The sequence below is a fragment of the Ovis aries genome, chromosome 7, assembly GCF_016772045.2.
Source record: "Ovis aries strain OAR_USU_Benz2616 breed Rambouillet chromosome 7, ARS-UI_Ramb_v3.0, whole genome shotgun sequence".
In the NCBI taxonomy this organism is placed as follows: Eukaryota; Metazoa; Chordata; class Mammalia; order Artiodactyla; family Bovidae; genus Ovis; species Ovis aries.
In genome coordinates this window covers 35,937,305-35,962,287 of record NC_056060.1, presented here as the reverse complement: position 1 = coordinate 35,962,287, position 24,983 = coordinate 35,937,305, and the positions used below count along the sequence as shown (strand labels likewise).

The 24,983-nt window shown below is 43.4% G+C and overlaps 1 protein-coding gene and 1 long non-coding RNA gene across 5 annotated transcripts in view; one reads left to right on the top strand and one right to left on the bottom strand.

The window, feature by feature from the left end:
- CAPN3 (calpain 3) overlaps nt 1-24,983 on the bottom strand; it is a 55,883-nt gene extending 30,900 nt beyond the window's left edge. For 3 of the 4 annotated variants that reach the window (XM_042251934.2, XM_042251935.2, XM_042251936.2), the window contains exon 1: nt 24,351-24,983. In XM_042251934.2, coding sequence (XP_042107868.1) covers nt 24,351-24,659 — 309 coding nt within the window. In that variant the 5' untranslated portion in view covers nt 24,660-24,983. 4 annotated transcript variants of the gene reach the window in all.
- Nucleotides 1,366-21,803, top strand: LOC132660178 (uncharacterized). Its single transcript, XR_009601472.1, has 2 exons — nt 1,366-12,004; nt 17,712-21,803. It is a non-coding gene; the product is annotated as an uncharacterized LOC132660178 (long non-coding RNA).

Sequence of the window (24,983 nt, the reverse complement as noted above, 5' to 3'; positions counted from 1 at the left end):
AAGTACATCATGAGAAATGCTAGGTTGAATGAAGCACAAACTGGAATCAAGATTGCTGGGAGAAATATCAATAATCTCAGATATGCAGATGACACCACCCTTATGGCAGAATACAAAGAACTAAACAGCCTCTTGGTGAAAGTGAAAGAGGAGAGTGAAAAAGTTGGCTTAAAACTCAACATTCAGAAAACTAAGATCATGGCATCTGCTCCCATCTGCTGCTGCTGCTGCTAAGTCACTTCAGTCGTGTCTGACTCTATGCGACCCCATAGACGGCAGCCCACCAGGCTCCGCCGTCCCTGCGATTCTCCAGGCAAGAACATTGGACTGGGTTGCCATTTCCTTCTCCAGTGCATGAAAGTGAAAAGTGAAAGTGAAGTCGCTCAGTCATGTCCGACTCCTAGCGACCCCATGGACTGCAGCCTACCAGGCTCCTCCATCCATGGGATTTTCCAGGCAAGAGTACTGGAGTGGGGTGCCATTGCCTTCTCCATTGCCTTCTCATCTGGTCCCATCACTTCATAGCAAATAGATGGGGAAACAATGGAAACAGTGACAGACGTTATTTTCTTGGACTCCAAAATCACTGCAGGTGGTGACTACAGCCATGAAATTAAAAGATACTTGCTCCTTGGAAGAAAGCTATGACCAACCTAGACAGCATATTAAAAAGCAGAGTCATTACTTTGCTGACAAAAGTCCATCTAGTCAAAGCTATGATTTTTCCAGTAGTCATGTATGGATGCGAGAGTTGGACTATAAAGAAAGCTGAGGGCAGAAGAATTGATGCTTTTGAACTGTGGTGTTGGAGAAGACTCTTGAGAGTCCCTTGGACTGCAAGGAGATCCAACCAGTCCATCCTAACAGAAATCAGTCCTGAGTATTCATTGGAAGGACTGATGCTGAAGCTGAAACTCCAATACTTTGGCCACCTCATGCAAAGAGCTGACTCTTTTGAAAAGACCCTGATGCTGGGAAAGATTGAGGGCAGTAGGAGAAGGGGACGACAGAGGATGAGATGGTTGGATGGCATCACCGACTCAATGGACATGAGTTTGAGTAAACTCCAGGAGCCAGTGATGGACAGGGAGGCCCAGCATGCTGCAGTCCATGGGGTCGCCAAGAGTTGGACACAACTGAATGATTGAACTGAACTGAACTTTGTGATCCCATGGACTGCAGCACACCGGGCTTCCCTGTCCATCACCAACTCCCAGAGCTTGCTCAAACTCGTCCATTGAGTCAGTGATGCCATCCAACCATCTCATCCTCTGTTGTTCCCTCCTCCTGCCTTCAATCTTTCCCAGCATCAGAGTCTTTTCAAATGAGTCAGCTCTTTGCATCAGGTGGCCAAAGTATCAGAGTTTCAGCATCAGTCCTTCCAATGAATATTCAGGACTGATTTCCTTTAGGGTGGACAGGTTGGATCTCCTTGCAGCCCAAGGGACTCTCAAGAGTCTTCTCCAACACCACAGTTCAAAAGCATCAATTCTTTGGTGCTCAGCTTTCTTTATAGTCCAACTCCCACATCCATACATGACTACTGGAAAAATCATAGCTTTGACTAGATGGACCTTTGTCAGCAAAGTAATGACTCTGCTTTTTAATATGCTGTCTAGGTTGGTCATAGTTTTTCTCCCAAGAAGCAAGCATCTCTTAATTGTATGGCTGCAGTCACCATCTGCAGTGATTTTGGAGCCCAAGAAAATAACTTCTGTCACTGTTTCCATTGTTTCCCCATCTATTTGCCATAAAGTGATCAGACCAGATGCTATGACCTTAGGTTTTTGAATCTTGAGTTTTAAGCCAGTTTTTTCACTCTTCTCCTTTACCTTCATCAAGTGGCTCTTTAGTTCCTCTTTGCTTTCTGCCATAAGGGTGGTATCATCTGTATATCTGAGGTTATTGATATTTCTTCCAGCAATCTTGATTCCAGCTTGTGCTTCATCCAGCCTGGCATTTCGTATGATATACTCTGCATATAAGTTGAATAAGCAGGGTGACAATATACGGCCTTGATGTACTCCTTTTCCAATTTGGAACCAGTCCATTGTTCCATGTCCAGTTCTAACTGTTGCTTTTTGACCTGCACAAAGATTTCTCAGGAGGGAGGTAAGGTGTTCTGGTATCTCATGTCTTTAAGAATGTTCCACAGTTTTTTTGTGATCCATACAATCAAAGGCTAAACCTTACATATTAAGGTCAAACCCCAAACCATAATGAAATGTGAACCATAATAAATAAAAATAATATTGTTACTACTTCAAAACATTCACATGTAGGATAAAGTAAATAATGTACATCAATGTCATTAGGAACTAGGATATTTTTAGTGTAAAACAGAATATGCAGGGGGCCTCCCTGCTGGCTCAGTGGTAAAGAATCCACCTGCCAATGCAGGAGACATGGGTTTGAACCCTGGTCTGGGAAGATCCCACATGCTCTCAGTGTAACTAAGACCTTGAGACACAACTATTGAACCCTCGCTCTGGAGCCAGTGTTCCACAACAAGAGAAGCTGCTGCAATGAGAAGCCCGTGCACAACTAGAGAGTAGCCTCTGCTTGCCGCAACTAGAGAAAGGCCCTCATAGCAACGGAGACCCAGCACAGCCAAAAGCAAGTAAGCTTCAAAGAGAGATTTCACTTAAAAAGAAAATATGTAAAATTAGAAAAGTGAATAACTTCAGGAAAAACCCAGCAATGTTAAAGTTGAGTTGGATATTTAAGTATAACTCATGATTCATTTCTGTCTCTCTAAAAAAATTTTCTATCTCCCAGCACTAAAACAAAACAAAACATAAAAACTAGAAGCAGTAAAAATGTAGTAAAGAGAACATCAACTACCAGAATGTGGTCTTTAAAAACCATTTTTCCCTAATAAAATAGAAAACTCTCATTATTTCAAATAAGACTCTTTCCTCTTAAAAAGCAAAGCAATTAAGGTATAGTGAACATGTTATTTTTGTCTCCCCAGTATTTTGCATCCTTGCAATATGTTCCCCCTTCTCCTGATATTATTCCTCAGTTTTCAGCTGGAGAGCAACCCTACTGTCAGCACTTGTACTGGTGGGCTTCCCCCTTCCCCCAGCTCCACACAGCTGTTAGGGCAACTAGAGTGAAGGCGGTTGGATGACCACCAGGAATGGGCAGATGACCAAGTCTAGGCCAAGAGATATGGGCCAAGTCTTTCGTTGTAACTATTGAGAAAGAAACACATTCTCCTCCAGGAGTTACTAAGCGGGAGAATGTCAGCCTGAAGCTGCTTGTGGCCATTTCTGCCCCTTTGTGAAGGTAACCTGCTTGAGAGTAAAGACAACTCAGAAGAAGCAGATGGAGGAGTGGGTGGAGAGGGCAGAGGTGATAAACAGACAGACAGATAATATTAGGAAGTGTGTCTTGATGTGGTTTGAGGCCTGGATTCAGTGTGTCTAAACCCAATCATCACCTTTGAAAATTCAGTTACAGAACATTTTTGGTTTAAGTTAGAGTTGGGCCTCTGTTACTTGCCAACTGAGACACTTGACTACTGAGTGTCCTGCCCCTCTTATAAGGGAATATATTATAGAGTGACTCAAATAATGGAATTGTGGCTACATTTTTTAGCTGTCACAGGGGTAGCTTTCTCTCCTTGGGTCTACAGGTTCAGAAGCCTTGTCCACCCATCTGCCACCAATTCCAGGGCTGACAACTTGGAAAGGCAGAAGCAGCTGCACTGCTTTCTCTCCCGTCTGCTTCAGGTATTTGAATGGAGTTACATTTTTTGCAATGGTAGAGATTCCCCAATATGCTACATTTACCTTCAATACTACCTCAGCTAAATTCACCAGACACTAATTGGACTTCTGAGTATATACAGGGCTGGGAGATTGAAGGATATAATAAAAAGAGGAAATCATCCCTGCCTGCCCTCTGGGAAACCCCCAGCCTAGAGACCCTCAACTGTGTGTCCTCATGAGAGATGTCTGTTTGGTGAGGGTCAGTTAGCAAGCTTGTTGAGGATTAATTCATAGACTAGCTAGATTTGCCTAGATACCCTCCTCACTGCCTAGTTTTCTGGAGTGTCTGAGACCTGTTTTTGTTGGTTAATATAAACAAAGGGTAAATCATGCTGGCTCTGTCACTTTAGCTTGGGGACCTAAGGCTTCTGGTCACTCCTTTGGCTATAATTTGGCATGAGACTGGATCTGTCAGTGATGGAGCCACAGCAATTAGCAGCAGGTAACCATTTCCTCCATTTTTGAGTACTGTGGTTTGTACACTGTCTCCAAACATTTTTTATTGTATACCTCCATCATAAGAGCACTTTCCTGGTGGCTTGGATGGTAAAGAATCTGCCTGCAATGCAGGAGACCCAGGTTGGATCCCTGGGTTAGGTAGATCCCCTGGAGAAGGGCATGGCTACTCACTCCAGTATTCTTGCCTGGAGAATCTTGTGGACAGAAGAGCCTGGCGGGCTACGGTCCATGGGGTTGCAAAGAGTCAGACACAACTGAGCGACTAACACTTTCACTTTCTTTCCATCATTAAAATGTTCTGAACACACAACTCTACAAAAGTATTTTTATTAGTTTTAAATTATCTGTGTGTATTATCCTAACATATAATGTGCATTATAAGATAAATAAAAACATACATTTAAAAGGGTGGGCTAATAGGAGACTTCTGGTTTCAGCTCCAACATGTAAAGAGCTTGGAAGTCATCCCTCCCTTCCTTACCACAGGAAAAAGCCAACACCTGAAAACCAGTGACTTTGCTTGGACCCATCAGAGAATTGAGGTTACAGGTCAACTACATTGAAATAAAGATGCAAGTGAAACCAGAGAGTTATAGCCAAGATCTGTTTATCTGAGGCAGAAGCTGCCTCAGCAACAAACTGGGAGAAACACTGAAATGGTAACCTTGATGAATTTCTGGAAGCTGAGTGAGGACTAGCACAGAGTGAGAAACTTCTGGAGGCCACAGTCTTTAGAAGAACCCGCCTCCCCCATACTTTCATGGTTTCTACCTCCAAAAATTCCACTAATTTCTTGTGAAAATTCAAGAAAGATCCTCCTACTGGGGAAAAGGCTTTTCCTGTCTTACCTATGTTGGGGGAAGTATATTACTCCCACTCTAGCTCCCTCTAGTCTTTCTCACCAAAGAAGGGAAAAAAGCTATACCAGTGGAAAAACGTGTGAAGATCACAGCCCAGAGAGACAGGCCCATTAAAAGGCAGAGCTTTAATCATTAGATTATAGAACACTTCCCCTCCCCCACTGTATTACCACATCAACAGGGCTCCAGTGAAATAACAGTGGCTTACAGCTGAAAGAGCTGCAAGATGTAAGCTCTGATACGTACTTAGGAAAGCCCAAAGTCAAGAGAGGAAACAAACCAAGGATATTAAAGGAATCTGAAGCATCTGACATCTACAGCTATAAGAAACAACCATAGCACAACCAGTTTCTAGCCAGCCTAACATAAATCCTCATGCCAGGGCTTTTCCAGTGGTCCAGTGATTAAGACTGCATTCCCAATGCTCGGAGGATGGGTTTGATCCCTGGCCAGGGAATTTCTGCACACCGCTATGGTGCAGCCAAAAAAAATCCACCTCATGCCAAAGGATTATTTATCTCAGTTCTTATTACCCAAAACAACATCTGCTTTCAGCCAAAAACTACAAGAGATGTCAAAAGGCAGGTAAAAGCAGTCTGAAAAGGTAAAGCAAACATCAGAACTAGATTCAGATATGACATAGATGTTGGAATTACCAAGTAGGGGATTTAAAGTAATTATGACTAGTGTGTCAAAAGGTCTAATGGAAGAAGTAGATAGCATTCAAGAAAAGGTTGGTAATATAAGCAGAGCGATGGAAATCAAGAAAGATTCAAAAGGAAACAATAGAAATAAATAATATTACAACATATATTTGATGGATCCATCAGTAAATTAGACAAAGACAAAGAAAAAAATCAGCGAGATTGAAGATAAGACAATAGGAATTTCCTAAAGTGAAATGCAAAGAGAAGAATATAACAATAACAAAAAACAGAGAAGGATATCCAAGAATGGTGAGACATTCAAAATGTGCAACATATGCATAATTGGAATACTGGAGGGAAAAAAGAGCAGAGCAGAAGAAATATTTGAAGTAATAATGTCCAAGAACTTTCCAAAATTAATGACAGACAACCAAATCACAAATCCAGGAAGCTCAAGGAACATCAAGCAACATAAATACTGGCAAGATAAAACATAACTACACTTAGGCATATCATATTCAAACTGCAGATAACCAAAGATAAAGAAAAGATCTTGAAAGAAGCCAAGAGCAGGGAAATACTCTAGAGGAAAAGAGGCAAGAATTATAGCAGACTTTTCTTCAGAAACCATGCAAGCAAGAAAGATCGGATTGAAATATTTAAATTGATAGAAAAAACCATCCACCTAGCATTCTATATGCAGAGCATTAATCTTTCAAAACTGAAGGACAGGGACTTCCCTGGTGGTCCAGCGGTTAAAAATTTGCCTTACAGTGCAGGGGATGTGGGTTTGATACTTGGCTGTGAAACTAAGATCACATTCCACGGGGAAACTAAACCTGTGTTCCATAGCTAGACAGAAACCTGTGCACCACAACAAAGATTCCATTAAGACCTGATACAGCCCAAAATAAGTGAATTTTTTAAAAACTGAAGGAGAAATAAAGGCTTTTCAGACAAAACCATAGGGAATTCATTTCCAGAAGACTTGCCTTGCAAGGAAGGTTAAAAAAGCTCCTTCAGGAGAAGGAAAATTATTTAGAACAGAAACCTGGACCTATATAAAAAAAGGAAAAGCATCAGAGAAGGCATGCTGCTGCTGCTGCTGCTAAGTCGCTTCAGTCGTGTCCAACTCTGTGCGACCCCATAGACGGCAGCCCACCAGGCTCCACCGTCCCTGGGATTCTCCAGGCAAGAACACTGGAGTGGGTTGCCATTTCCTTCTCCAATGCATGAAAGTGAAACGTGAAAGTGAAGTCGCTCAGTCATGTCTGACTCTTTGCAACCCCATGGACTGCAGCCTACCAGGCTCCTCTGTCCATGGGATTTTCCAGGCAAGAGTACTGGAGTGGAGTGCTGCTGCCGTCTCTGCAGAGAAGGCATAAATGAAGGTAAAATAAAGCTTTTATTTTTCTTATTCTTAATCTCAAAATAACTTTATTTAAAGTAATTCAAACAACAACATGTGGAGTACTTATAGCATATGGTAAGTGAAATCCGTGATAGTAATGTCTCGAGGGAAGGAAGGGAGAAATTGGGTATTTTCTATTATAAGGTACTAGATTGCATATATCGGAGAAGGCAATGGCACCCCACTCCAGTACTCTTGCCTGGAGAATCCCAGGGATGGGGGAGCCTGGGGGGCTGCTGTCTATGGGGTCGCACAGAGTTGAACGCAACTGAAGTGACTTAGCAGCAGCAGCAGCAGCAGACTGAATATATGGACTTCCCCAGTGGCTCAGATGGTAAAGAACCAGCCTGCCATACAGGAGACCCAGGCTCAATCCTGTGTCAGGAAGATCTCCTAGAGAAGAGAATAGCTACCCACTCCAGTAGCTATTCTGGAGAATTCCATAGACAGGGGAGAATTCCATGGACAGGGGAGCCTGCTGGAGAATTCCATGGACGGGGGAGCCTGGTGGGCTACAGTCTATGAGGTCGCAAGGAGAATACACATTTCTGCTCTCAATATCACATGGAAGAGTCACTAAGACCACATTCTGGGTTATAAAACACACTTTGACAAATTTCAAAGAATATGAAACATACAAAGTATGTTTTCAGATGACAGTGGAATGAAAATAGAACACAATAATAAAATAACTGAAAAACCCCAAATTATTTGGAAATTAAATGACACACTTCTAAATAACACACAAGTCAAAGAAGAAGTTCCAGGAGAAGTTACAAATTATTTTGAACTAAATAAAAATATAACATCAAAATTTGTGGAATGCAGTGAAACCAGGGCTCAGAGGGAAAGCTACAATATTAAATGTATATATTAGAAAAGAAGAAAGATCTGATATCAATACCAATATTTTACCTTAGAACACTAGAGAAAGGAAAAAATTTAAGCACAAAGCAAGTAGAAAAAAAAGAAATAATAAGAGCAGAATCAATGAAACTGAAAATAGCAAAACAATAGAAAGAATCAATAAAGCCAAAAACTGGTTCTTGAAAAGGTCAATAATATTAATAAACCTCTAGCCATGCTAACCAAGGGAAAAAAAGGGAAGACACAAATTACCAACATCAAAAATGAACAGGTCACTACTACTGATCCCATGGACATTAAAAGGATAATAAAGGAATACTACAGATAACTCTATGACCACAGGAACTGGTAACTTAGATAAAACATACTAATTTCATGGAAGACACAAACTACCAAAACATGCGCAAGGACAAATAGATTATCTGAATATGGCTATACCTGTTAAAAAGTTTTGTTCAATGATTAATAACCCTCCAAAAAAGAAAGCACCAGATCCAGATAATTTTCTTGGTGAATTCTATCAAACATTCAAGGAAGAAATGACACCAATTCTCTATAATACCCCCCAGAAAAATAGAAGCAGAGAGAGCACTTCATAACTCGTTCTATGAGGCCAATATTACCCTAATACTCAAATCAGAAAATGACATTGCAAAGTAAAACTACAGACCAATCAATATCTCTTATGAAAATAAAACCAAATCCTCAAAAAAATTAGTAACTCAAAAATGACAAATTATAAATGAAATTATACACTACAGACAAGTGGGATTTATTCCAGGTATGCAAGATTTTCAACATTTGAAAATCAATCATCACAACAGGCTAAGAAGAAAAATCAATGATCATATCAATTGATACACAAAAACCATTTGACAAAATTCAATACCCATTCATGATAAAAACTCAGGAACAGAGGGCAATGTCCTCAAGTTGGTAAAGAAAATGTACTTTTTTTTAGAGACCTACAATTATCATCATATTTAATGTTGAGAAATGAGATGCTTTCTCCTTCAGATTAGGGACAAGACTCTCCTCTTACCACTCTTTTTGTTTCTTTTTAAAAAAATTTATTTTTTTGATTCAAGGATAGTCGCTTTACAGAATTTTGTTTTCTGCCAAATATGAATCAGCCATAGTCCTCTTACCACTCTTACTCAACATCATATTGAAAACCTAGCTAATACAATAAAACAAGAGAAGGAAATTTATAACGATTGGAAAGGAAGAAATAAACTCCTCATTCACAGATGATGTAATTGTCTATGGAGAAAATCCTGAACAAATAACAAAAAGAAAAACACATTTCTGAAACTAATAAGGAAATATAGCACAGTTGAAGGATAAAAAGTTAGTATATAAAAGTCATACACACACAAAGAGAAATATTTTGGTATGAGTCACCATGAACTCATGTTTCACTTATTATGAATACAGTCAGTTAAATACAGAAATACAGATACGCCTGGGATGAGCCCTAGGACTCTGCATTTTAAACTGGCATCCCAGGTGATTCTGACGCAGGTAGTCCAAAGACCACAGTTTGAGAAGCACAGAGTAGCTGAATACAATGGAAACAAACAGGCTCTTCAGTTGCTGGGCTGTAAGGCATCCTTGAGCAAACTGCAGAGAAGGCAGTGGCGCCCCACTCCAGTACTCTTGCCTGGAAAATCCCATGGACAGAGGAGCCTGGTAGGCTGCAGTCCATAGGGTAGTGAAGAGTCAGACATGACTGAGCGACTTCACTTTCACTTTTCACTTTCCTGCATTGGAGAAGGAAATGGCTACCCACTCCAGTGTTCTTGCCTGGAGAATCCCAGGGACGGGGGAGCCTGGTGGGCTGCTGTCTATGGGGTTGCACAGAGTTGGACACGACTGAAGCAACTTAGCAGCAGCAGCAGCAGAGCAAACTGCTTTTCCCGGTAAGGAGTGTGGCAGGTCAGCACGGACCTTTTTATTTAAACAGAAGTGACATATCACTAATGAACCAGCCTTAGGCAAACAGTTAAGAAGACAAGTCTCCAGCCTCCTGCAGCCTCCTATTCCATAACTTTTCACCACCTTCCATGGAACTGCTTTTGTAACTGTGAGCCCTAATTCTGTTCACCACTCCACTTTCCCACCCAAGAACACCTGCTCTCAAGAAGAGATATGACAATGATTCCTTACTGTTTTACTATGACGTTAAGTCAGTGCATTAGCTCTCTCAAAAATATTTACAGTCTCAGGCATTTATAAAGTATTAAATAGTCTTTAGTTCAGGAACAGAAAACAACAGCTCCAGTTTCAGGAGGAAGCATGAAAGTATTTAGGAGCAGGAGTACATTAATAAGCCACTTGGTCAGATCCAGGATCTTTGGTCTCAGGCTCTGGACCACTTGGTCTCCTGTCCCCAGGAGCTGTCCTTACCAGGACAGCTACCCTGTCCCTCCTATCCCTACCTTTGGCCTTTTCCACGCGATGGCCTTCATCTTGGTTTTCTGGCTCAGCTCATGGGAGCCCAGGGATTGGATGCCTGCTGGGAACACACAGTCTTCAAAGAGGCACTTCTGAGCCAGGCACCGTTGTCTGAGAACAACAAAATCCTGCCCCTCATACTTGATGGGCTGTGTGGCAGTGCCCTCTCCGTTTCTCCTGTCCCTCTCACGGATCACACGGTCACAGAAGAATCCTGGCAGCAGGTAGGGCATGGTGACCGCTCAGGGAGTGGAGCTGGGCCTTTGCTGTGGCCTCTTTCCTGCTGCGCCCTCGGTCCAGGCCTAATCCTCCCGTGAATGGGCCGGAGCCTATATAGCTCCTCCACCCTCAGCAGCGCAATGCAAATGAACACAGCCCAGAGAAAGGCCGTGGTCAGAGTCAGCAGCTTTGGCTGGAGGCCCCTGAGCCCACGGTCAAGGGGCAACACCATGCCAGTCAGACAGGGAGCCGGCAAGGGGAGCAAGAGAGCCAGGGACAGCCCCAGGACAGGCCACAAGGCCTACAGACCTTCAGGCCACCTCCATCAGCCTTGCTTGGCTTCTTTCTTTAAAAAGAGAAAATATAGTTACAGAGAGGCTTACTCTGCCTCAGCAAAAGGCATTCAGGCCTTTAACACTGGCGGCCAATGGGATATAGCATGGGGCCTTCGAAACATGCTGTATACACTAATCCTATACAGGCTGCTGAATGCATAGGAGGAATCTGCTCCGGGCCATTGTCTGAGGTTAATGAAGCCTTCATTCTCCTGATGTCCCTGCCCCATCCCCCCAAAGACCTTGGCTGACCATTTCAGGACTCTAATCTATGAGAGGAACCTAGAAGGTAGGTAGCTTGACCTCGAATGAAAGTCCCTCTGAAAGTGGGTTCCAGTGGCTGTGAACCGACACATTCTGTTCTGAGTTCAAGACCTTTGAGGCAGAGAATGTGGTGGACCCGGAAGGAGGATTAATGTGTATCAGAATTATATTCACAGGAAATCTCAGCTTTTTCCAAATTTCATCATGCTCAAATGGGCAGTTCGAGTGTGAGTACAAGGAGCTGGCCCGGGTAGAAACTCCATTCTAGCAGCCCGCCCATCAGGAGGATGCATCTCCCTGTCCATTTGTGCAGGCTCATCATCTTCGTCTACTACGTGTTTCTCAGTGTATGGTCTTTGGACTACCTACATCAGAATCACCTGGGATGCCAGTTAAAAATGCAGATTACCAGGGCTTACCCCAGACCTAAGGATTCAGATCCTCTTGGAAGGGGTCACGGAGATTCTATGTTCACTAGTGTTTGAAACTATGGCACTAGTTTTACAGGATACTATAATAGCTCAAAATAATTTTTAAAATTTATTATTTTTTTAAGTTTATTGTTATTACTTTTTATTTTTGCCCATGCTCAGCAGCATGTGGGAATCTTAATTCCCTGACCACGGATCAAAACTGTGCCTCCTGCAGTGTGGAAGCCTGAAGACCTAACCCTGAACTGCCTGGGAATTTCCTCAAAATACTTTTTGAGGTCAGTATTTTTTTTAAGAAATAATTTTATTTTTATTTGTTTTATACATGAACAAAGTTTTTTAAATTTAAATTTATTTATTTTAATTGGAGGCTAATTACTTTACAATATTGTATTGATTTTGCCATACATTAACATGAATCCGCCACGAGTGTACACATGTTCTCAATCCTGAACCCCTCTCCCACCTCCCTCCCTGTACCATGCCTCTGGGTCATCCCAGTGCACCCCCAAGCATCCTGTATCCTGCATCAAACCTAGACTGGCGATTCATTTCTTATATGATATTATACATGTTTCAATGCCATTCTCCCAAATTATCCCACCCTCTCCCTCTCCCGCAGAATCCAAAATACTGTTCTATACATCTGTGTCTCTTTTGCTCTCTCGCATACAGGGTTATCGTTACCATCTTTCTAAATTCCATATATATGCATCAGTATACTGTATTGGTGTTTTTCTTTCTGGCTTACTTCCCTCTGTATAATCGGCTCCAGTTTCATCCACCTCATTAGAACTGATTCAAATGTATTCTTTTTAATGGCTGAGTAATACTCCATTGTGTATATGTACCACAGCTTTCTTATCCTTTCATCTGTTGATGGACATCTAGGTTGCTTCCATGTCCTGGCTATTATAAACAGTGCTGTGATGAACATTGGGGTATATGTGCAAATGAATAAAGTTTTTAAAAAATCAAACAAAAGTTATCTAGAGGAAGAGCGGTCTCTTGCCCCACAAATCCCTCACCTCAGAGGCAGCCAGTTTTAATTCTTTTAACTACTTTTTCTGGTATTTACCTCTATGTTTTTAAATAATATGCTTGTACTAGTACTTTTTATTTACTACCTTTAGAAAGTATCAATAGAGTTCCTACTTGGGGGAATGAAGTTTAAGTTTCTCACATTATGCTCTGCACATTGTCTTCCCAAAATAACATTATAAATTTTAGAGAAATTAAAAATCAGTATTTACTTTAGTAAAATTGGGTAAATATTGTCCATTTAGGTAATTTCAAAATTCAGATTTAAATTGAAGAAAGCAGGGAAAACAACTAGACCATTCAGGTATGATATAAATCAAATCCCTTAGGATTATATAGTGGAAGTGACAAATAGACGCATAGGATTAGCTCTGATAGACAGAGTGCCTGAAGAACTATGAACGCAGGTTCCTAACATTGTACAGAAGGTGGTGATCAAAACCATCCCAAAGGAAAAGAAATGCAAAAGGCAAAATGGTCTTCTGAGAAGAGAGAACAAATAGCTGAGAAGAAAAGAGAAGTGAAAGGCAAAAGAGAACAGGAGAGATATAACCATCTGAATGCAAAGTTTCAAAGAATAGCAGGGAGAGAGGAAAAAAAGCCTTCTTCAGTAAACAATACAAAGAAATAGAGGGAAACGATAGGATGGGAAAGACTAGAGATCTCTTCAAGAAAATTAGAGATACCAAAGGAACATTTCATGCAAAGATGGCACAATAAAGAACAGAAATGGCATGGACCTAACAGAAGCAGAAGATATTAAGAACAGGTGGAAAGAATACACAGAAGAACTATACAAAAAAGATCTTCATGACCCAGATAACCACGGTGGTGTGATCACTCACCTAGAGCCAGACATCCTGGAATGCAAAGTCATGTGGGCCTTAGAAGCATCACTACAGACAAAGGTGTCCATAGTGGATGCAACCTCAAATTAAAAGATGCTTGCTCCTTGGAAGAAAAGCTATGACCAACCTAGACAGCATATTAAAAAGCAGACACTACTTTGCTAACAAAGGTTTGTCTATTCAAAGCTATGGTTTTTCCAGTGGTCATGTGTGGATGTGAGACTTGGACCATAAAGAAAGCTGAGCACCAAAGAACTGATGCTTCTGAAATGTAGTGTTGGAGAAGACTCTTGAGAGTCCCTTGGACTGCAAGGAGGTCAAACCAGTCAGTCCTAAAGGAAATCAGCCCTGAATAGTCATTGGAAGGACTGATGCTGAAGTTGAAGCTCCAATACTTGGGTTACCTGATGTGAAGAACTGACTCCTTAGAAAAGACCCTGATGCTGGGTAAGATTGAAGGCAGGAGGAGAAGGGGACGACAGAGGATCAGATGGCTGGATGGCATCACTGACTCAATGGACATGAGTCTGAGCAAGCTTCAGGAATTGGTGCTGGACAGGGAAACCTGGTGTGCTGCAGTCCATGTTGTCCCCCAAAATTGGGCATGACTGAGCAACTAAACAAAAACAATAAAGATAACAAATGCTCAAGAGCTACATGAGTTATGAACAATTCTCTTCCTTGTTCATATCAACAAAAGGTATCTTCTCATACATTTCTTGGCTATTTCTGTCTCTGTCCCTCCCATTTGCACCATAATACTGCTGAGTTATTTCAGCTTATTCCTCCTATGATGTCTAGAGTCCTGTTGGTGTTATGACTTCTGGGGAAAGCTGCTGTCTTATGTTATGGGATATGATGGGAAGCAGTCCTTAAAGTTATTTATAGGATTGTCACTTTCACTGAAACTCATGGCCCCCATCTGCACTCCAGGATGGCAGATTGATTTTCTGCTTAGAGAGAGGGCTGACTCTCAATTGGGTACCTCCTTTTGACTTTCAATTACCATCATCAGTACTTCCTGGTTCATTATGCTAAGCAAGTCATATACAGTATCTCATTTAATCCTTACCACAACTCTAAGAAAGTAGGAACTGTGATTTTCTTTTCACAGGTGAGGAAATCAAGCCCTGGGAAAGGTTAGTAACTTACTTGCCTGAGGTCACACTGGTAAGAGGTGGAGCTGGGATATGAATGCAGTTTCTTTGACTTGAAAGAATGTGCACTCCCTTTGCTGCCTATTCCGATAGTAATTGCTGGCTTACCTTGAGCACCTACTTGGACTTTTATGGATACTGGCTCAGAACAGCCATCTGATTAGAGTATCACTATCTGCACTATAGAAAAGAAACTAAAAGCTTGGAAACTTTATGTAACTTTCTAGGGGCAGAGTCAGGGTTCAGACCAGGTCTGTTTGCTTTGAAATCCGTCTGACTTAACCACTCTGCAGCATGTCCCCAATTCTTCCTCTTTGTGGCTAGTCCAGTGATGCAGCTTCTAAACTGTCTGACAGGTGATGACACTAAAACAGATTACAAGAAGACCTCCTCCCAGCCAGGTTCACTGGAAAGATGCTAATCCTGAGAGCAGCAGCTGCACAGTGACTGGGTCCTAGACCCAGGGACAGAGTGCTCACTGCACACAGCCTCAGCGTCCCTATGACTCTGCATCTTCCTTCTCTTCTCACACTGGAATGGAGTAAATTTATTTTGTGCCAAACTAGGATTTCTTCCTTTCAGAATTGAGTAACTCAGGTCATGTGACCCTCCCGGCAGGGAAGTCACAAAGGGTAGAGTGTTAATTTTAGCAGTGATGGGCAATGGCAGCAGTCATTAGAGCAAGAAACGCCCAGTGTCCCCACAGGTTGTCAGAAAGCTTCCAAATCCAGGGTGCTGATGTAAAGGGCAAGCCCTGGGTCCTAGGAAGTCAACGGTCAGCTGTGTTCTACATTTCACTCCTTTTCTTCAACTCCAGTTTAGACTAAAAGGAACCAGGCTCTTTAAAGAAATGATTCATTCCAGGTTCTAGAGCAAGAAATGTACAAGACGAGCCTGGGAATTTTTGTTGTGGCCAGAAAACAAGGAAGCAGTTGGAGATGAATGGTGTCATGTCAAGTGATAACAGGCAACACTGTCTGAAGATGGGACAATTTTAACATCAAAAACAGTAATGACTGCAATGGATTAAAATGTGTTGCAGTGTTTCCTATTGATCGCACTGTTCATAGGGTATTATTTCAAGCTGTGATACCCAGGAATAGGGAGAACATAGGAAGAGAGTTGATTCTCATTATTATTCATGGTAGTTACGTTCTATAAATTCACTGTGAATGTTCAGTTAGTGAATATTGAGCCATCACACCTGGTGGAAATATAGTATGAGATTCCCGGGAGGCTCTGATCACAAGATTTTCATCAACCCATCAATATACAACCTTATTTTATGTGTATTTCTGTTTAAAGACACCTTATTTAATATGTGTTATTAATTCATTAACATTGAACTGACAGCACCACAGCTCATGCCTGAATGAAGCTTATCTAATACATGTATTTTCTCCTTAAGGCACATCACAGCCTTCTTGCACTTTAGAACACTAAATAGTACTTCAGCACAGCACGTTGAGGGGCATTTAAAAGAGAAATCATCAATAAAAAGTACAGAAATGTGACAAAATGTAACACCAAACAGACTATGAGAAGGACTCTTGTTTACAGTCTGAGAGCTGAAACTAGCAGGCAGAGGGTCACCTTGTCTGACTTCAGCTAGGAACATGTATGGAGGGAGACAAATTTTTCACTGCCCTATACATGTCAGCAAATGACTGAAGGAGCCCTATGGATATTGACTTAGGGGTTACAAATAAATTTCAGTGAGTAGGTGAATTCACAAATAAAGAAGTTCTAACGTGAACGTGAAGTCGCTCAGTCGTGTCCGGCTCTTTGCGACCCTATGGACTGTAGCCTACCAGGCTCCTCTGTCCATGGGATTTTCCAGGCAATAGTACTGGAGTGGATTGCCATTTCCTTCTCCAATGAATCTTCCCAACCCAAGGATCAAACCTGCGTCTCCCACATTGTAGACAGACGCTTTACCGTCTGCGATCTCAGCCAAAAGGCAAAGAAGTTCTAAGGGTCAACTAATCATGGATCACAGCATCGACATCTCCAGGGAGGGAAAAACCACATTCCTTTAGAGTCAGAGGAATTTTATGGCTATTTGATCTGAAGCAACTAAAGGAAGGATGGCATTATTCACAAATAGGGAGAATCACAATATAGAGGAAATCAGATGACTCTGTTTCACTGTCTGCTGGGTCAGAGGTGTATATAATGTGCTAAAATTGTGGCCGGAAAAGTTCTGGCTAGAAATAAGGATGAACTTTCAGACTGTGAAAGGTTAATGCAGGAAAGGAGATGGGGACTTCGTTTTGCCTTCAAAACCTTAACATCAGGAAAGGAGCCCCTCTACCTGGAGTGGTGGAAAGCAGTAGTTTCCAAACATTTTCAATTCTATGATTTATAATGAGTTTTTTATAGCAGTTTTTATACTCCTGTATAATATATACTATATATTCCTGGTGCTCTGGGGGTATACAATACACTTCTAAAAGTTCTATCGTGATTATTTAAATCTGAAGTTTGGATGAAAATGGTAAAGAAGTGTCAGCTTTTTTAAAAAAGTAGAATGCTTCCCAGGTGTGAGCTGAGGCTTCATGGTTCCTTGGAGATCTTGAACCCCCTTTCACAGCCTCTGAGAGGTCAGGCCCTCCTTGCCCCCACTTGCTTCTTTATGCTTCTCTCTTTTCCCCATTCCTGTGCTTTCCACATTCTGATTTGTGGGTGTGCTAGCCCAATCCAGCTTGTGAAAATCTAAACACTAACTTCCGTCCTTTACTGAGAAAAGTCACATACTTGCCTCCAGCATTTCACAAGCTTATCAATAAAGGGATCTTTGAGGTTCAGGTCAAGGGGGGGCTGACCCTGGCAGGTGAAGCCTCCTACCTTGTTGCTTCTCACACCCCACCTTGGCTTCTGTTCTAGCTCTCTTTTCTCTTGTAACTAAATCAGCATTTTTTTTCTTTTTCCTCCCCCAGAAAACAACCATTTCCAGCCCCCTTCCTATGATTACAAGAATCTTCCTACATTTTCCTTGGGTGTTTTCCTCTTGAAGAGAGAAGCTGAAGATTCGGCCATGCTGAGGATTCACATATAAAATGTGAATTGGATAAACACATTTGGATAAACATGTATAAAATATCAAAGATAATTTTGTGGTGGTAACAAGACCTAACCTGAAGAATGTAATGAGTTATTTTAGTTTAGTTTTTGACTGTGCCATGCAGCATGTGGGATTTTAGTTCCCCAACCAGGGATTGAACCCGTGCCCCCTGCATTGGAAGCATGGATCCCTAACTACTGGACCACATTTCATGGAATTCTCCAGGCCAGAATACTAGAGTGGGTAGCCTTTCCCTTCTCCAGGGTATCTTCCCAGCCCAGGGATCAAACCCAGGTCTCCCGCATTGCAGTAGGATTCTTTACCAGCTAAACTACCAGGGAAGCCCATTAGACCACCTGGGAAGTCCTATTTTATTTTAAAATTTTGTCTGGTGTAACAGCTTGGGACAGGGAGAAGTTAGTTCTGCCTGAGGACTTGGGAAGGGGCAGGAGACCAGGTCAGATAGACAGCAGCAAAGTCCAGCTTCAGGAGTTGGATTCAGGCTGATAGGAGCCCAGGAGAAAGAAATGGTTTGGGAAAAAGGAGTATGAAGGGGTTGGCAGAACTCTGAGTTTAGGAGAAAAGGGGTCTTATTCGTCTTATTTCTCCATCCTAAAGGCACTTTTTAACCCCTCATATTTTAATATTCCTGAAATTGTCACTCATCTTACATTAGAAACTTCCTTCAATTGCATTCAGCTGGGTGGTGGTTGTGACCTTCCAGGGATACCCTCTGATAAGATCAAGAAAGTACCAGCATCAGAATCTTCTAGACTTGGTGAAAGACAGTTCATGATAAATTACAGCTTGGAAAACTTATCTAAACTCTATCCTTAAAAAGAGTGTAATTCAAGAAATTTCCAAGTTTGGAACTATAAGGAAACGAAGTTGTCTGTTCAGAGTACCAAGGGACTTCTGTCTGTCTGGGAAAGAGGTTTCCTCAGGTCTAGGCAGAGGGAACTAGCTGACCCAAGGAAGCAGAAGAGCAAGGCTGAGCCAGGTTAGAATAACAGGGCAAAGCACAACTGGATATGGGGCTGGTTTTTAGAGGGAAGGCATACACTAGAGACAGGTGGGTGAAGCTGAGACCCAGCTCTGAACTGGCAAAGGGTCGGGCCCTGAACAGATGGCACGGGAACAGGACTTGAGAGGAAAAGGTAATTGGGCAACCTATGGCTAGAGGCCCAGCTACTGCCAGCAAATTACAGAGCACTAGATCTGGAGATCAGGGAAAGATGGTTAATTTCCCCAACTCCCAAGAGCCAGTGAAAACAAAGAAAGCTGAGCAGAAAGTGGCTCAGGGAAAATGCAGAGTCCCAGCTGTCAGCCCTAGAAGCTTAGAGGGCAGAGGAGGAAGGGAAAACAGATTTCCTAGGGGAAGAGCTGAAGGGATAAATTAGACGTGGCTGTATATCAATGAGGGGTTCCCTGGTGGCTCAGACGGTAAAGAATCTGCCTGCCAAGCAGGAGACATAGATTTGATCTCTGGGTTGGGGAGATGCCCTGGAAAAGGAAATGGCAACCCACTCCAATATTCTTGCCTGGGAAATCCCATGGATAGAGGAGCCTAGTGGGCTTCAGTCCATGGGGTCTCAGTCAGACTTGAAGAGCAACTGAAGAGCAATAGCAGTATCTCAATGATGCTGTTTTGACCTCAGCTGTGAATGGGAGGCCCAAATAGGCTATAACCTCTCCTGGCAGAGCCAAGAGACACTGAGGCTGAATCCATCAAGTGCAGTTTAACCTGAAGTCTGACTTAACCTGGCTCCCAAATAGAGTTGACCCCTCCTTCTCTGGGATCCAGGTTAGGGTGGGGCTGGAATGAGATGGAATTTACTGTAAGGAAACTCTGTCTAGGGTCAGAGACAAGGGAGGCTCAGGAACATGTTGCCAGTCCCTGTTGCTGGAGGCCTTAGTGAGCTGAGCTGACTGGAGGGTCTGCACCACACAGAACCCTGGTGCCACAAGAGGATGTGAGTCAACTTGCCTACAGAGGGAAGGGCAGAGGCACCAGGAAGGGAGATGCTGCTTCCCAAGGGAGAATTCCCTCATGGGCCTCTGGGTCACTGTGGAGTGACTTGGGGATCCCACATTCCCAAGGGTAAGGAGGGCACCAGATGCACAAGGTCTTGCAGCTGGCCCCTCTTGCCTCTCCCCTCCAAAAGCAAAAGGGGCTAAGTTGTCCCTGATTTTAACAGTGATTTCAGGAGCGTATGGAGAAATAACCTGGAATGCACGAGGCAAAAGCAGATGGGGAAATGGGAGCATTTGCTCGCCTCCTTAGTCCCAAGGTTGTTCGAGCCAGTCGCTGAGTGAGCACCCATGTTCCCCAGGGCATTGTGATCCCCCATTATGTGGTCACCTTCACACTCCCATGATGCACTCACATTTCACAATCAAACACACTTTTGTATTTGATGGGGGGGTGATTGGAATTGCCCAAAAGGACAAGCAGTTGCCTGCCCACAGGGGATGGTTCACACATAAATCCTCACAGTAGGTAGACCGCTTCATTTAGATCAGGCACAAAGTACTCAAATACAGTACTGTGACTAGTATCTTGGTCTAGACACAAATGAAACTGGAAAGATATTTCTGACATTGCCCTTTTTAGAGGCTGCACATCTAGTCATATCGGGAGCATTTTAAATTCATGGGCACTCCCCCACGTCCCAGGCAGCTGTAAGTCTTTGGTGTGGATTAATTCAACCTTCACAAGAATGTTGTGAGATGGGTCTTTTTATTAGGATTATTCCTCATTTTTCTGGTGGGGAAATTTGGGACAGGCAAAGAGAAGAGTAAGTGATCAAGATTACTCAAGTGTTATGTATCAGGGTCAGAATTTGACCTCGGGTCAGGACTGGGCTATTAGCCACTCTGCCATTCTACCTCTAAGCTCACAGGGGCCGCTGCTTCCAGGGCCCCAAACCCCTAAGACACTGCCCAGTTCCTTTTGTGGCTTATGGAGAACCCAGTAAATGACACCCCACTTCTGTGCCTGAGTTTTGAACCAATGGATAAATGAGACAAATGTGTAAGGCAGGTGGGAGTCAAAAATGCTACATATATTGTTCATAAGTCTGATCTTGGCTTCTAAAGCCCACAGTTAGATAGATTTTGTTGCTAAGAGTTAAGTTTCTATAGCCAGAATGCCTGGGGACAATAATAGCACTCACCTCTCAGGGTTGTTGTGAAGATGAAATGAGTTAACATGTGGAAGCACTTAGAATAGTTATCGTTGTGTTGAGTTCTTAGGGTCAATTGTGATCATACTATTCGCCAGTATGAGTCTCAGGGAGGCTAAGGACTCCCCTCAGGGACCTGCCTTTGGGAACTTGCCACAAGGAACAGCAGGTAGCTTGTTCCCAGGAGGAAAAAGAAAGGAAAGTGTTGGGCTTCACAGGTCATGTTCTCTTTACGAACCCACCCTCCCCCTCGCCCCACCCTCAGGGAAGGAGAGAGGAGAGAGGCCAGGAATGTTGTGTGACCGCAGCCCCCACCGCATGGAATGGAACATGGGTGTCACCCCATACCTGGCAAGAGTCATCAGTCCCCCAGAAGCACTTTCTAGAGCCAATCTTCTCTCTCCGGGGGTTTGTCATCAAGAAAATTTGGCTTAACCATTGGGAAGTGGTGTAAGGTTTGGTTGCTTTCTGATCCTAGAAATAGATGCTGTAAGTAAAGCTTAGAGGAATCAGATTGTTTGGTTTGGAGACTCAATGTGTGATGCTCTCTATTAGAGGGGGAAAGACAGTGAGGTTGTGCCCGGTGCGAGGGTGAGGAGAGATTGCAGGAGGGTGTGGGGGCCTATGTCTCTCTTCTTTTAAGAGGAAAAGGTTGACGTCCAGCCGTTTATCTTAACTAGAATCATAGTTCGTCATGAGGAATTCTCCCTTTATCATCATTATCACCACCTGATTGTAATAAGCAATACTTGATTGTGAATAAAAATTCAGATTGGTGTTGACTGCGCTTTTGATAGTAAAAGCAGGAAGGGCCTCTCATAGGATATAGTCCCCTTTTCAGACTGTCTGAGCCTGACAAAGGTCACTACATCTTATGAAAACTTATGCCTCCAAGAAGTGCTTTACATTTCAGAAAGTTCTAGTCAATGCAGTAGTTCAGTCTCAAACTCATTGCTATGTGACTGTAGATAAGTCACATGCCCTTTCTGGATCTTAATCACATCACCTGTAGGTGAAGGAGCTGGACCGCATCTCCAAGATAATCCAAGGCTGACCATCTCTAATTCTGTATTCTAGCTTATACCAATGAACCCAAGAGGCAAAACTTAACCTCAGAGTAAATAGGGACATTTTAACAGAGATTGGGCTTTGCTATCTGGCCCTTTAGAGACAGTACAAAGTTCCGGACTTGGGGGGGGCGGTGGTGGTGGGAGCACAATTTAGGACAAGGCTTCTCATGGCCTTCCTTTCACATTGACAATGGCAGTTTGTTTCAGGACCCATCTAGGGCCTAGAGCATAACAGACCCATTTAAAGCATGTTTATTAATGTGTAGGTCTAAGTTTTAAGGCTAAAATCCACCAACAATTTCACTAAAAGCAGTATTTGTAAGTTTTTTGGTTTTTGTCTCTGCAGAACTGTTAGAAAAGGCTTTCAGGAACTATCAGGTTGGAGCACAGGACTGTCCCCTCTCAGAGGTCAATACTCTGTGATGTGGGCTTTCATTTACCACCAGCAGCTGAGTGCCTCCTGCGGGCTAGGTGCTTTGCTGAGTGAGGGGCTCCCAAGAGGAATGAGAATGCTCCCCCCCTCTCAGCTGATGGGAATGGCCATGAGAAAGCTGGAAGGAAGTGATACCTGAGCAGGGTTTCACAGCAAGGGTAAGGCAGAACAAAGCAGATAAAAACAAGGGCATGGCAGGCAGACAGCAGGAGCAAAGGCTGAGAGATATAAGACTTGAGACAACAGAGCAGCTGCGTGTGACAGGGTCCAGGGGAGAGGGTGAAGGAGAGATGGACAGGGAGGCCGGGCTGGCTGGAGGAGAGGCAATCCCCCAGGTAGGGAGTTTGATCTCAAGGCCTGCGGGCGGGGGCAGGGAGAGCGGTGTGGTTGAAGGTATTTCAGCAGGGATGTGATGTGTCCCAGTGCCCTGGCAGCAAGGCAGTGACTGGCTTGGGGAATGAAGTTCTTTCCAATCCTCTCTTGTAAACCGAGGGCCCTCAGGACAGTCATGGGCCTGGCCGCAGAACCGGCAGGTGCAGGGTGGGGCCCTTGGGGAACACAGTGTGAAGACAGGGTTGCTGGCTACTTCATCTCAGGTTAAAAACAGACACATGGCTCATGAACAGCACCAGGCCCCAGTGCTTCTTTTCACTTTGCCAGTGGCCATGTGGTTCTGAAATACAGAGCCCTGGAAAGAGGAGAGTGGCAGCGAAGACTACTTTTTCAAGCACAAAATGTTAGGATTAGAAGGAGAAGCCCCAGCCGTCATTTGTCCTCACCTCCTGAATGAGGAAATAAAGACACACCACAGCGAGGCTTATCCAGTTTAACCCCATGAAGCTAAAAAACAGCACTCAGATAACATGGGTTCCTCAGGAGGGGCTCTCTCTCTCTGGCGGAGGTTAACTCTCCTTGCCTTCTGATCCCATAGCACCCTGAGCGTTGTCTCCTGCAATTTATCCATCTTATTCAAAGCATGTCTTGCCCTCAGGACTCTTGGCTGAAGGTGGGCAGGAATTTTTGTTTTTCTTATTTACGCTGACTCCTCAGTTGCTTGCCTGGTTTCTGGCTTAGAAGACGTTCAAAAATACTTATTGAATTAAAGAAAGGGTCATGTCAGAGGTGTGATCAGAGAAGGAAGCCTGGAAAATGTAACTTGCCTTCCGGTAGATTACTGTACATGGAAGCCAAAGGCTGGAAGAGCCCTTAAGAGAGAAAGGGTTTTCATCCAGGCTGTCATGCGTGTCTTGAATAGGCTTTGCTGTGGTGTGTCTTTATTTCCTCATTCAGGAGATTAGGACAAATGATGGCTGGGGCTTCTCCTTCTAATCCTAACATTTTGTGCTTGAAAAAGTAGTCTTCGCTGCCATTCTCCTCTTTTTAGGACTCTGTATTTCAGAACCACATGGCCACTGGCAAACTAAAATGAACATCACAATTTTCACCCTCCAGTGAGAGAGTGAAAACAATCCTAATAAGATGCAGGACACCCAACAGAGAGTAGATCTGGACTCCTCTCCAAGTCAGAATTTTGGAAGTTGTTTGGCTATTCCAGTTTGGAATTTGTTCTGGGAAAGGAATATTTCCTTTTTATAGGGTGAATTAAATTGAGTTCCAATTGCTTTCATAAAATAACAAGATTTTTTTCAGAAAGAGAGCAAGGAGTGAGAATGAGCCCTCCTCCCTTGAGGACAGAGCCCCATGGAGCTGTTCCAGGATCCTCCACCCAGTGCCCTGTGCCCCCATGAGCTGTGCTGTGGAGAAGTGCTGAGTAGGAGGTTTTCCCTGAGGAAAAAAACCCAAGCAGCGAGCAGTCAGCTACTCACCGGAGGTCTCTTCCAGATGAACTGGATGGGGAACTTCTGGCTGTAAAACAGGGAGGTCTCGTCCGGTGGGAACTCAGGATCCACAAAAAGAACCTTCTTTTCCAGACATTTCCTGTGGAGCTGCTCGAAAGTCTTCTCTTTCACCCCAATAATGGGAAAATTGCGGCTGATGATGGCTGAGTAGATGCCACTTGGGTTTCCACCCCCTGCCTCAGTGCCCTTGCCCTGGGCTGCCTGAGCGATGGGCCCTGGGGACCTGGGCTCAGCCCCTGTCCGTGGGGCCACAGAGGCGCTAATGACAGTCGGCATGGCAGGCAAATTTGGAAAGAAAAGGTTTTTAAAGACAGCAAGATTCAGCTACCTTTAAGGAAAGGAAGCAACTGCAAAGGGGAAGTTCCAGTGATTCTGTCATCGGAAAGAAAAATGTCCACATCCAATTCGAAGTTTAAAACCCATCAGAAGGTCATCCAGCTTAAAAACTGAGCTGTGGTCCGGAAGCCATCAGTTTTCCTGAGGAAGGAGCACTAAATGATTTCTGCAGCAGTTTCTACCTGGGGGGCTCCAACCAGCAGCATACATACCAGAGGGAGAGAAAGAGAGTGAGGGTTGTGTTTCCGTGGCCCAAAGAAGCTT